We start from the raw sequence: 13,323 nt of genomic DNA, 5'->3' as shown, positions 1-13,323 counted from the left end.
GGATACGTCTGTGCAACAATTGCTGCCGCGGGCGCTTCCGGGCTGTCGCTAGAAGGGGCAGTTGGCCCTCACTTTGGGAGGAGCCCGAGGAGGAGCGGGTGAGAGCCCCGGCCGGCCCCCGGACCGCGCGAAGCCGGCCTCTTGGCCCGGCCCCCGGGCCACAAACCCGGGTCCCCCCTCGCGGCTCCAAATCCGGGGGAGGCAGGGCGGCCCCGCCCCTGAGCGCCCGCGTCCCGAGGCTCACGGGCCCGTCCTCCCCCTCCACGCAGCACACCCTGATTCTTCCCAGCCTGGTCCCGGTCTGCGGAGAGCGATGCCGCTTCCCGACACCATGTTCTGCGCGCAGCAGATCCACATTCCCCCGGAGCTGCCGGACATCCTGAAGCAGTTCACGAAGGCCGCGATCCGCACCCAGCCCGCCGACGTGCTGCAGTGGTCCGCGGGGTAAGCGCGTCGGGGGCCTCCTGCCCTCCCCCTGCGGCGCGGCTCCCCGCTCTGCTGGCGTCCGCCCCGAGTACGCGTCTGGCAAGCCCCGCGGTCGGCTGCCCTGCCCCGGAACGACCACAACCCCGTCGCCGGAGAGCGGTGCTTCCTCAGACTGACGCCTTAAAGCTACTGCGTGGGGTAGAAAGTGTCGGCCTGGTGCGATAAAATCAACCCACTCCAGTCCCTTGGTTTTATTTCTAAAATGATTTTTGTAAGAAGAATCTCGTAAGGCTAAGTTCCTCACCCCAGAAAATCCACCCGGGGTTCGGTACCTGGTTGAGTTTGCTAGAACCAAGACGACCGAGGTCACTTCGGGGTAATTATCCCGAGACGGCTGTAAGGTTAAACGTCGCCCAGCTTAAGAAGGCGAAGGAGGCTTCACTGTTTCTTGTTACAAACATCCTAACTATTTTCAGGAACAGACAGACATAATTTTAAGGTTACAAAGTCAACAGACCTTAGAACCATTAAAATAAACCCATTTAGTTTTGAAAGGAAAGCTCTTTGCCCCTTTTGAGTAGATAGACTTAGAAACTCAATTTTATGATCTCATGAACCAGTATAAAATTAAATGTTTTGGGGCGCCTGGGTGGTTGGTTAAGCATCTGCCTTCAGCTCAGGTCATGATCCCTGAGTCTGGGAATCGAGCCCCGCATCCCCGCACCGGGCATCCCCCCCCACCCCCACCGCATTGGGCTCTGTGCTCAGCGGGGAGCCTGCTTCTCCCTCTGCCTGCCGCTGCCCCCTGCTTGCATACACTCTCTGTCAAATAAATAAAATCTTTTAAAAAAATGTTTTAATAACTAGCATGTTAGATTTCACTGACCTTCTCTAAACTGTATAATCAAGGTGCATTAGTTTCCTAACCTAACTCTAACCTAACTCTAACTCTAACAACCACCTAACTCTACCAACCACAGAAGCTGGAGGATTAAAACAACAGGCGTGCGTTCTCTTTACGCTCTGGCTCTTGAGGCCAAAAGTCCAAAATCAGCTTCACCCGGCTAAGTCGAGTCGTCAAGGCTTCTCTCCGGAGGCTCTAGGGCGAATCCAATCCCTTGCTTGCCTTTTCCAGCTTCCAGAGCGGCATTCCTTGTATTCTTTGAGTCATGGCCCCTTCTGCCATCTTTAAGGCCAGTGGTGTGGCATCTTCAAGTCTCTCTCTCTGCCTCCCTCATCCAAGGATACTGATGAGTGCACTTAGGACTCATCAAAATAATTCAGGATCATTTTCGCATCTCCAAATCCTCTCTCCCATCTACAAAGTCCCTGTCACTGTGCAAAATAAGATCCACAGGCTCCAGGATTAGGGCCTGGATGTCTTTGGGGCCCTTCTTGAGCCCACCACATAAGGCTACTCATCAATCCACTGTTGTCTTACGACAGACGCTTCTGTCAGTTGCTTCTGATTCTCTCAAGGTTCTTGCCAAAAAAAATGATGGCCTCTGGTTTTAACCACCATCCAAGCGTCAGGAAAGATGGGTCACATGAAAGCTGGTAGTCGATGGGACATTCCAAGATTGAATCATTTTTTTCCCCCTCTTGGGACATAAATTTTTTTAACTTAAGCTTCACTTTAATTTAAAAGGCTTAATTGAGAACTTTCTGGATGTTCCATGCACCGAATTTCTCCATGCACCTAATTTCTCTCAAGAGCAATTTTGGAGTTTAGGAGAAAAAGCATTATTCACTATGCAGTGTGTGTGACATGGACTCAGATGCCACAAAAGAGAATCTTTGAGAGAGGAATGTGGCTCAGAAGAGGGCGAATTGGTCTTTGAGACAAGGCAAGGGCATTCCTGGGAAGAACATCCCAACAAAGGGACAGTGATAAGAAGAATGAAAAAAAAAAAACTCAAAGCAGAGAACCGGGAATCGTAGGAAGGTCCCTGTACTATGTTCTGTCCCAGGTGCCTCCCACAGTGTGAGCGGAGTGAAAACTGGTCTAGTGTAAAGGCTGCTTCTGGCTCCCATGGGCCCCCAGGGAATTAGCACGGGGCGGAGCGGCGAGGGGGGGCTCACTTTTTTTTTTTTTTTTAAGATTTTATTTGTTTATTTGACAGGCAGAGATCACAAGTAGGCAGAGAGGCAGGTGGAGAGAGAGGAAGGGAAGCAGGCTCCCCGCTGAGCAGAGAGCAGGGCTCGATCCCAGGACCCCGGGGTCATGACCTGAGCCGAAAGCAGAGGCTTTAACCCACTGAGCCACCCAGGTGCCCCGGGGGCTCACTTCTAATGCAGGCTTCCTCAGCCTTGACACTGTTGACACTTTGGACAAGATAATTGCTTGGGGGGGAGGGCGTGTGTGTGGGGGGAAGATAGAGGTGTCTGGGCATAATAGGACCGTTAGCATCCTGACCTGTCCCACAAGAGGCCAGTAGCACCATGACAACCAAAAATGTCTCCAGAAATTGCCAGCGCCTTCCAGGGGAGGGGGTGAGAGAATTATTGGGAACCACTGCTTTAGATGCTGTGGTTTGATCGGTGAGGAGGAGGAATAAAGTCCCCGGAAGAGGTGAAAACCCTAATTAGTAACAATATGGTAACACTAAGCCCCCGTGCGCCCTCCCTGCCCCCGTCACCTCAGATCGTCCAGTTCCCCTTCATCCCCCCACGCTGTGGCCTATGTTTTGACTTTTCCCTTAACCTGTTAAGTCAACAAAATATGGATGGAGAGAGAAAAGGGGATGAGGTGTAACATTTCTTTTTGCCTCTCAAATATCTTTCAACAGCTACCTTTGTTACATAACCAGAGATGTTTCTAATTATTCATGTCTTTTACATTATGGCCTGTGGCCCCGGTGTTGTGTTAGTCATTAGAGTGGCCAGTGATGCGGCTGCAGCAGCCGGCCCCCTCCGGCACGCCTGGTGCCCTCTCCCCGCACCCACCAACCGGAAGCCGCTGTGTGCCCGCTCCTGACTTGTTGCCCTGTACTCTTTCCATGCCCGCCCCCAGCCCCCAACATCAGCACCCATAGCTGCATCCCAGAAGGGAACACTTAAGGGGAAAAAATACTAAATAAAATTACTAAAAATTCCAGGCAGGAAAAGGGAAGCGTGGGGGAGGGGAGGCGTCTGATGTCCTGGAGTGGGCCATTGGTCCCCCGCAGGGCAGACAGGTGACTTCCCTTCCCCCGGGCCCCGTAGGGTTAAACAGGGATGGTTGAAGTCATCCCCCTTGGAAAGCAGCAAGGCCAAGAGCAGGGAAGACCAAACACTAATTGTCAAAGTAGAATGACTAGACCATGACCTTGCCCTTGGGTCATTGCCATCCTGAGTCTCCTGTCTCCTTTCGCAGCCTTCCAGGACCCCTCCTAGCGTGGGCTTGATAAGAATAGCACGTGTTTCGGGAGCCCCCTCTCCCTCCCACCCCCCGCCACGGCCTCGTGGCCCAGCGGCGTGTCCGGCCCGTTGGCAGCTTGAGCTCACTGCTCCTCGGAACCCTGTGACAGGGGCCGCCATTGTCGGCTTCGCAGACAGAGAAACTGAGGCACGCAGAGAAGGTTAAGCTGGAGAGCTGAGCGGAGGAGCCCGAACCGCAGCCGGGCCTTCGGACTCCGGTGTCCCTGGCGTCACGCTCACAGCTCCTTTAGGAAACCACGTGATTTCCTGTGCTTTCTGGGTACTGACGTGCCCTCAGACATGTCTGTTGCTCTCAGGTATTTTTCAGCTTTGTCCAGAGGAGATCCGCTTCCTGTCAAGGACAGAATCGAGATGCCCGTGGCCACTCAGAAAACAGACACAGGCCTGACTCAAGGACTCCTGAAAGTTTTGCACAAGCAGGTAGGAGGGGAGTGTCTCTGTTCTCCATCCGCTTCACCAGATAAAGCGCGGCCGCCGCAGGGACAGGGGACAGGCACGCCAGCTCCCCTCGGCAAGGCCTCTCTCCCCGGGGCACACCTACTGGATTTCTTCCGAGCAGGAATCTGCTGCTTCAGTGCCTCTTTCTAGTTTGAAGAACCCAAAAGACCTATTCGTGATGAGATCGTCAGCAGGTGACATGTAATTGCTTTTAAATACTCAGTTAAAACCCTAGAGGCTGCGGGACTGAAAGTCTGGAAATCCGACTCCCCAAATGGGGGCTGTTAGTCTTTTCTGGAAATAGGCTTACAAACGTTGTGTACGCGCTAAAGAAACGATCTGCCGTCACCTTCTTCTGAACGACAGACTGCTCTTTGGCGTCTGGTACGCAGTGGGGTCCCGAGTGCCTGGGCGTGGGCGTGAGATCCTTGCCCGCGGGGCCTTGACCCAGAGCCCGGGGCCGCCCTCACCGGCCCCTCCACCTTGCTTGTGGAGAAACAAGTTAATAGGGACTGGATCACCCGGCGGGCTTGGCGGTCCCAGTGACTGAGTTGGTTGCCGAAAGTGACATCAGTGCTATAACCGTGAGCTTTAAAGTGGTTTGTCCCCATTATACATTTTGACACCGTGCTTCTGGGATGCATTGACTTCTGAAAATAGGATTATTTCACAGTTTTCTCTAAAGGGAAAATGAATAACCGTCGGAAGGGGTAGCTTGGGGAAAAAAAACACACTAAAATTGCTCAAAGCTTTTCACATAGAAGGCTATTAGCAGATCGCCATCGTGACCAATTTTCACAGGTTGTTTCAAATAATGGAAGAAGTGAATTTATTTTCAATTTTAAGATTTCTTCCACTTAACTATGAGCACTTTTAGCAGATTGAATTTTAAATGTTTTTATTTCTTGATGCTTTTTTGTTGTTGTTGTGAAGTGTTTCGCACAGACAGCCCGGAATCCTATATCCAATCTGTGGGCCCGGTTCACTCAGCCGTAACATCAGGCCCTATTTGCTTTTTCCTTTTGAGAAGTAAAACAGGCCAACGTCCGCTTGCTGCTGCCTCCCTGCCCTGCGCCCCTCCCGCCACACACCTTCCCGCCCTGCTTTCCCCGGGCTGACTGTGTTGTGAATCCAGAGTCTGTCCTTTCCCTGCGTGCGGTTGGGCACTGGGGTATGCTGAACTATTCATAAGCATTATATTATTTCCCAGATTTCTAAAACTTAAAAAAAAATATTTATAGACTGAAAAACTTGCAAATGTTGTCATAACTGTGTTTTCGCTATAGTGCAGCCACAAGCAGTATGTGGAACTAGCGGATCTCGAGGAGAAATGGAAGAATTTGTGCCTGCCGGTGGAGAACTTCAGAGCGCTGTTGCAGCTGGATCCTTGCGAAGACAAAATCGAGTGGATAAAATTTTTAGCGCTTGGATGCAGCATGCTTGGCGGGGTACGTACCTTCGAGTCGCGTTCTGAATAATTGTGTGATCACGGCCTGGCTTAAAAGTACTGTAGGTGGGGGTGCCTGGGTGGCTCAGTGGGTTAAAGCCTCTGCCTTTGGCTCAGGTCACAATCTCAGGGTCCTGGGATCGAGCCCTGCATCGGGATCTCTGCTCAGTAGGGAGCCTGCTTCCCCTAGCCCCCCTGCCTGCTTTTCTGCCCACTTGTGATCTCTCTGTCTCTGTCAATTAATAAATAAGATCTTATTTAAAAAAAAAAAGTACTGTAGGTGTTTCAGTAACTGAAGGAAATGCTTTCATTACTTTAGTAATTTTGTCAGAGAGAAGCAATTCTTTTTCAGGTGTCTGTTGTATTTCTAGGCTTACTTTTTTTTTTTTTTTTAAGATTTTATTTATGGGGCACCTGGGTGGCTCAGATGGTCATGATCTCAGGGTCCTGGGATGGAGCTCTGCATTGTGGGCGGCGGGGGGGGGGGGTGTCCTAGCTCAGCGGGGAGTCTGCTTCTCCCTCTGCCTCTGCCTCTGCCTCTCCTGCTTGTGCTGTCTCTATCAAAGGAATAAATAAAATCAAAGGAATAAATAAAATCTTTAAAATTTATTTATTTGTTTGGTATAGAGAGAGAGCAAGAAAGCAGCAGAAGGAGAAGCAGACTCGCTGCCGAGCAAGGAGCCCAGCACGGGGCTCAATCCTAGGACTCTGGGATTGTGACCTGAGCCAAAGGCAGGTGCTTAACCGGTTGAGCCACCCAGGTGCCCCATAGGCTTATAGTTATTTTAATTTGCAGAAGTTAAATACTTAGGAATGCTTCAACTTTTAAATTGTTAACAGTGGATAAAATACAGAGATACTAGGACGATGCATTTAGGTGTTAGAAGAGAACGCATTGGTGGCTTTTTATTGAGCTACACAGCATTTGGGAAACATAACTCTGTTTTCCTCATCTATGGGAAGAGGCGTAACATTGTTTTATATTTGAGTTAAAATATATGATTGGTAGCTAACAGATACAGTGCAGCTTTGACGTTGAAGGTTGACCCTTGGGAATGAAGACAGAGATGACCTTCCAGTTCCCAAGGTGAGGAGCCTCTGAACCAAGGAGGGGTGGGGAGGGAAGGGCTGGAGAGCGACCATTTGGCAGGACTTCTCCTCCTCTTCCTCCTCCTCCCCCCCCCCTTCTTTTTGATGTTCAGTCAGCCACAGTATAGCACATCATTAGTTTTTGATGTGTTCAGTGATTCATTAGTTACGTATAACACCCAGTGCTCAACAGATCACGTGCCCTCCTTATGCCCACCACCCTGTTACCCCCTCTCCCCACTCCCACTTCCCTCTGAGACCCTCAGTTCATTTCCTGTGTCCATAGTCTCTCATGGTTCCTCTCCCTCTCTGATTTCTCCCCTTCAGATTTACCTCCCTTCCCCCGGGGTCCTCCGTGCTATTCCTTATGTTCCACGGATGAGTGGAACCATATGATAATTGTCTTTCTCTGCTGGACTTACTTCACTCAGCATAATCCCTCCAGTCCCATCCACGTCAGTGCAAGTGGTGGGTGTTCGTCCTTTCTGATGGCTGAGTAATGTTCCGTTGCACGTGTGGACCACATCTCTATCCATTCGACTGATGAAGGAGATCCTATTGTGGACGTTGCTGCAATGAACATTGGGGTGCAGGTGCACGTGCCCCTTCTTCTCACGACATCTGTATCTTTGGGGTAAATACCCAGTAGTGTGATTGCTGGGTCGCAGGGTAGCTCTCTTTTCAACTCTTTGAGGACCCTCCGCACTGTTCTCCAGAGTGGCTGCCCCAGTTTGCATCCCCACCAACAGTGCCAGAGGGTTCCCCTTTCTCCACATCCTCACCCACATCTGTTGTGCCCCGTGTTGTTACATTGTTGGGCAGGACTTCTTTGGGAATCTGGAAGCTCTCTCTCCAGCTCCAGTGTCCGAGTCTCTGTGAGAGACACCGGGATGCAGGGAAGGAAGCGTTACCGCTTTCCACGTGTGAGGAAAGGGGTTTTAGAGGTGGCCCCCTCCGCTGCAGAGCCGGGGGCTGGTTTCACCCCCTCCCTCCTGTCTTTGGACCGCAGAGAACGTAGCTGGAAAATTCACAGTCCTCGCTTCCTGGTGCACACTCAGCTCCCATTTTAGTTATTAGAAGTCACTTTGTGTAGGAAACCCCAATGGACACCACATGATCACGGACACAAGGACATGACTGCGCGCTCTTTCTCCGTGCGATCCCCCCGTCTCCCCGACCTGAAGCAACCGCCTTCCCAAATCTCCTGTTTCCCGTGGGCCGCATACATACCCCAAGAAATACAGTATTTAATTTTCGTGGGTTTTAACTTCATGCAAAGAGCAGTCTGTGGTTCATAAGCTTCTGGAATTTGTATTCATTCCCAGTTAGATTTCCATCTCCTTCTGCATCATCGCAGACGGCAATAGGTCGTTCATTGCCTCCGCTGTGTAATAGCCACTCCGAGAAGAGACCACCTTTTACTGGTTCTATTAATGGCCCCCATGAGAGCCACTGAAGCCCCAGGAAAGCCACGTGCTGGCTCATTGCTGCGTAGGGAGTCCCGTAAGTGCCCAAAGGCGCGGTTTGCGTCAGCGGCAGAGAGGACCGGCACCCTGGACTGATTTGTGCCAGGGACTGTCCTGCGGCAAACCGGGGCTCACACGTAACCGGGGGAGTGGGGTGTTGGGGTGGGAAGGACAAAGACAGATGTGCCTACTGAAGATAATGTCGCATCGCTTCGTTCGTCGGGAGCTCTGTGAAAGCAAGATTTTAATACTGTGAAATGAGTAGCTAAGATTTGAACGAACGTTTATGGTTTGTGCCTTTAAACTTAGCTGTGAAATTTAGATTTTAGCAGTTGGTGAGAAAGGATATTTCATATTTTGGGGATCCGTCTTTGTAATATTTACTTCCCCAATCGTGAAAGTAAGTGCTGGATTTAAGACCAAGCCGAGCAAGAGAGAGGGTTTCTTGTCCATGTGTCGTGTGGGACACTAGGTGGAGACATTCGGTCACCTTCTGGACTGAACGCTGGGGAAGGGACAGGAAAGCAGCATCCATGCCCCTTTCCTCTACTGTTTCTCATCCTCGCTGGTCGGTGTGGAGTCCTAGCCTGTCCCCTAGCCGGGCCACCTCGACAGTCGTGTCTGCTGTGGGCTGTGGGCTCTGCAGCCAGGCCATCCGGAAAGGTCTTCTCTGGTTCACTGACCATGTCTGTGTTGGGGGTAGGGCTGGGGGAAGGGTGAGTGGGGAGGTGTCAGAAGTGGGGGTGTCGGCTCTGCCCTGACCCGCCCCCCACTCCTGCCCCTAGTGCACACAGCCCTGGGGCAGCCAGGCCGGAATGGGGAGAAGCCACTGTGTCCCCACGTTGGCTGGGGTAGCTTGGAGGTACACCGGCACAAAGCTGTGACCAAAGCTGGAGGTGACCAGGTGGCAATTTTGGAGTAACTTAGGTTCCATCTTTATGCTGTGGTTGTGTTTTAGAGGGGCGGGGAGGGGGGGCGGAGGGAGAGAGGGTCTCAAGCCGACTTTTCACTGAGTGCGGAACCCGACGCGGGGTTCCATCTCCCGACCCTGAGATCAGGACCTGAGCCAAAATCAAGAGTCGGATGCTGAACCGACTGAGTCACCCAGGCACCCCGATCTTTATGCTTCAAAAAAAAAAAAAAAAAGACCTTCAAAAAAAGGAGGAGACGGAGAAGTGAAGTGCAGGAGGAGTAGCCTACAGGGCTCGCTGCCTGCTCCCTTCTCCACGCGGGATTTCTGTTACGTTGGAATCTGGTCGCTCTTGTCAACGCAACAGCCTCCTTCATCCCCGGCCTCTGCGTGGCTGGTGGCAGATGCGTCCTCCGAGCTCTTCAATTATTCTTCACAGTCTCTGGTCAGATGAACCGAGCGTAAGGTCCCTGCAAAGACTAGAACCCCCGCTTGCATGTCAGAATTGTCCATTTCCATCCTTCCCTCCCTCCCTCCCTCCCTCCCTCTTTTCCTTCTTTCCTCCCCAAATATTAGCTGAGAGCTGCTTTGTGCCGCCTCCTCTCCTGAGAGCGGAAGCTTTGGCCGTGGACACAACAGGCAGGCAGCCCGACCCCCCGAGTCGGAGCCCGCCGTCCCTCTGCCCCTCCGTGTCCTGCCCCCGCTTGTGGTGTCGGGAGCTAGGAATCGGGCTGCCCGGGCCGGTGGACTTCCTGGGAAGTCATGTGTCGGGCATCTGCCAGCAAATTCGGTGAGGGCGGGAGCAGGTCCGTCTCCAGTCAAGCCTCTGGAGGAGGCCCAAACCCTGGCCACCGCCCCGACCGGAGCCTTGGATGACCCAGCGAAGCAGCACCCAGACTCCCGTCCCGCAGGCACGTCGGGATAGGAACTCCAGCCATTTGCGCGTCCCTAAGGGTGTCGGGTTCTTTCCCCTCCCAACAGTCACGGTGAAGCAGGTCTGCGTGTGACTCTCCCCACATGGGAAGCTCTCCCCTGTGCCTGTCCCACCTGTGTTTTCCTCGCTCGCTCCTCCCTCTAAGGGCCGCCCCCTAAATCTCAACAGCCTGCTCTCTGCAGGGGCAAAGGGCCCTGACTTGCACCCGGAGCCCCTGAATGAGGTGTGAATGCCTCGGCCTGGCTGGCCCTCAGGCTCTTGTGAGATCTCTAGGGACTGGACACAGTCCCCGTGCCCTCCTGGCCTGGAGGGAGGGTCCCCGCTCTCTGAGCCTGTGCCTTGTTGGGGTGGGATGGCTTCTCCAGGGACCAGCTTTCGGGCTGAAGGTCACAACGTCAGCCCGGGTGGACGGGGTGACTGACCCAGACAGAGAGAAGGGGCATGAGCGAGACGCACAGCGTGCAGGGGAGCAAGTACTTTTGGGAACCAAGACCAGGCCCAGAGCAGGGCCAGCCCCGTGAGGAGCCTGCAGGGAGCCTGATCGCAGGTGGACGTTAGGACAGCTCACGGGCCATCTGTCCTAGAGCCCACCCTCCCCGGCCCCCTCACCGTGGCTGCAGGTATGTCCCGGCACTGAAGGGGCTGGAGGCTTCTGGGCTGGCTCCGGGCTCATCGTTAAGGAGACTGATGCTTCCTCATTCCCATTTTAACATAAAACAGAATCTATGGATTAAAATTCTTTTCAGGCCACAGGCATCTTGATGAAAACTTTTAATTTCTTCGCTTACAGCAAGTGTGCATAAACCTAGTTCATGTCGATTGAGAGCATACCTGCTGGAGAATTTCCGTGAAAGATACCCAAGGGCTGATTCTGCTGGTGTCTTACGCTCTCACCGTGGTGATTCCAGGTGGTAACTGGCCCCGGTTTGTGGTCTTTCTAGTCGTTGAACAGTTCGATGAAGCACCTGTGTGAGATCCTCACCGCCGACCCCGAGGGCGGGCCGGCGCGCATCCCGTTTGAGACGTTCTCCTACGTCTACCGTTACTTGTCCAAGTTGGACTCGGACATCCTCCAAGTGGACACGGAAACCTATCTCGCCACTTTAAAGGACACTCTGTAAGTACGAGCCCGCCCTGGCGTTCCTGTGCGTGGCCCACTGGAGAAGGTCCTTTCTCTCCTCCCAGATGGCTTTGCTGCTAGTAATCCAGCCTTGGCGGGGAGGGAGAGCCACACACACTGCGCCCCAGGTGTCCCCAAGATGTCCCCAAGCTGTGCTAAAGAAAGCTGAACGGCAGGAGGCAGCTTTTCTTCACGAGTGATGCAGGGCTGTGCCGGACGGGAGTCTGCTTCTCTTTATCCCGTCTCTGAGAAAAGTTTATCCGGAAATGACCTTGATTCTTAAGTCCACTGTGTGCAGTGGTTTAAACTCGCAGCCTGTTAAAGAGTAAGCTCGAAGGCACATCTCAACAGCCCCGCAGGTGGAGGGTGCGACTTCACACCTTTGTTCCCTGAGTGTTCGCGCGGTGTGGGCTCCTGCGCACCCTTCTGCTCCCCCGGGAGCGGACAGGGAGCGGACAGACACCGGACGCACAGAGGTCCCACAGGGTCCGACGCCTGCCCCCCTGCGGTCTCACTCCTCTGCCTAGCACTCCACAGGTCCCCGGCTCCCTGCACCCCAACCGCACAGGTCTGGGGGTTTCAAGCCAGCCGAGCTCCCTGCCCCCCAAACACATTTCGGAACACCCCGCCCCCTTGGCCCTGCTGCCCGATGTCCCCTACTCCTGGTCAATGGCTCTTCCTTAACTAGGGAAATATATTCGCGCTGGGCCTCCATGGGCCGTTGGCGCAGCTGACACTGCAGGCCCACTGTCCCCCGCAGCCCGAGGAGAGCTGTAGGGCCCGCCACAGCGGGAAGTCCTCCCGCCCAGGACAGCGAGGGGTCAGGGGCACAGGCCGAGTTCTCCAGCATTCTGTTCTTCCCCTCTAAGCGGCCACAGCCGGAGACTGTTGGACACCTGTGATTTCCCTGGGGCTGTGAGAGGTGGTTGCTGTTTATAGCAAAATATGGGTGCGAACCTCGAATAATCCTTTTACCTTGAAAGGATGAGCCCTCGGGATGGCTCTCGTTTTCCCCGCCGACCTAGAGAGTGAATATTGTTCGAGTTCAGTATTTTTACACCCGCGGATGTTGGCAGTAGAGATATACTAATGCTCACCATCTCTCAGGAAGTAGAAGTATCTGTAGATAAAAAAAGAAAAATCGAGAGACGTGCTGTTGGCAACGCCAAAGTTGCAGAGACTCAAGACAGTCCTTTGAGTTTCGCTGGACCAAATTTCCCAATAGAAGGATACCTTTGTTTCAGTAGTGACGAAAATTTGAGTGGTCAGTGAGGAAGAACCTATACATATGTCCTGATTTTTTCACCTAGAAATAAATGCCCATTTTTGTACAAGAAAACAGAATGCTTGATTTTTTGGAGGTAAGAATTACTAATTAGAGATTGGAAATCATCGATTTTTCTAGGTAAAACCTTTAAATTATGTTGCATTTCATAAAAATTGCATTGTTTTGCTGTAAGAAATGACTAAAAGGGCCTTCATCTGTTTCCATTCTAGAGAATCTAGAAAGAATGGCATGATAGGACTTGCAGATTTCTTCATTCTGAAGAGGAAAGTTTAGAAAGCCTCGAGAAGAACGCTTAGAAGACAGAGGCCATTATTACAGAGAAGAACACTTTTAATGTCAAATAGTGCTTTTTAAAACCTCGGCACCAAATACAGCGTGTCTTACAGCACACGGGTGTGCTCTGTGAGTTTTTCTCATAGCGGGAGCTCAGTGTGGTTCCTGTATTCTGGGGTCTGCTCTTTGCCATATTTCCTGGAAGACCCTGGAAAGGATTCGGAGCAGGAAAACAGTCCTTTTGAGTAAAACAGTCTATTTGGATGCTGCAGAATGGGGGTGGGCGGTGTAAGACTGGCTGTTCTTTTTCCTCATTGGGGACCCCCGATGAGCAGAAACGCTGATGTTTGCTCCCCAGACAACCACCCCAAGTCCCCCTAGGCAGAGTGTCTTCTGCTGAAGCTGGATCTATTCTGGGAGGGGTGGGCCTGGGGAACACCTGCTAGCTGGAGGAGCAGCATGGCCCCAGGAAAGAAAGCAGACTATGTATTTATTTGTTTCAGATTTTACTT

The 13,323-nt window shown here is 52.5% G+C and overlaps 1 protein-coding gene across 1 annotated transcript; it reads left to right on the top strand.

The window, feature by feature from the left end:
* Positions 1-12,925, top strand: ROPN1L (rhophilin associated tail protein 1 like). The gene is made up of 6 exons (XM_080804444.1): positions 1-98; positions 270-444; positions 4,143-4,266; positions 5,571-5,732; positions 11,072-11,247; positions 12,748-12,925. The coding sequence occupies exons 2-6, from the start codon at positions 314-316 to the stop codon at positions 12,809-12,811; spliced, it is 657 nt and encodes a 218-aa protein (XP_080660570.1). The 5' UTR covers positions 1-98; positions 270-313; the 3' UTR covers positions 12,812-12,925.
* The last annotated feature ends 398 nt before the right edge of the window (positions 12,926-13,323 follow it).

This window comes from Martes martes, assembly GCF_963455335.1.
Source record: "Martes martes genome assembly, chromosome: 5".
NCBI classification, from domain to species: Eukaryota; Metazoa; Chordata; class Mammalia; order Carnivora; family Mustelidae; genus Martes; species Martes martes.
Note: the sequence above shows the minus strand (reverse complement) of the source record. Positions and strands in the feature narration are given on the sequence as shown.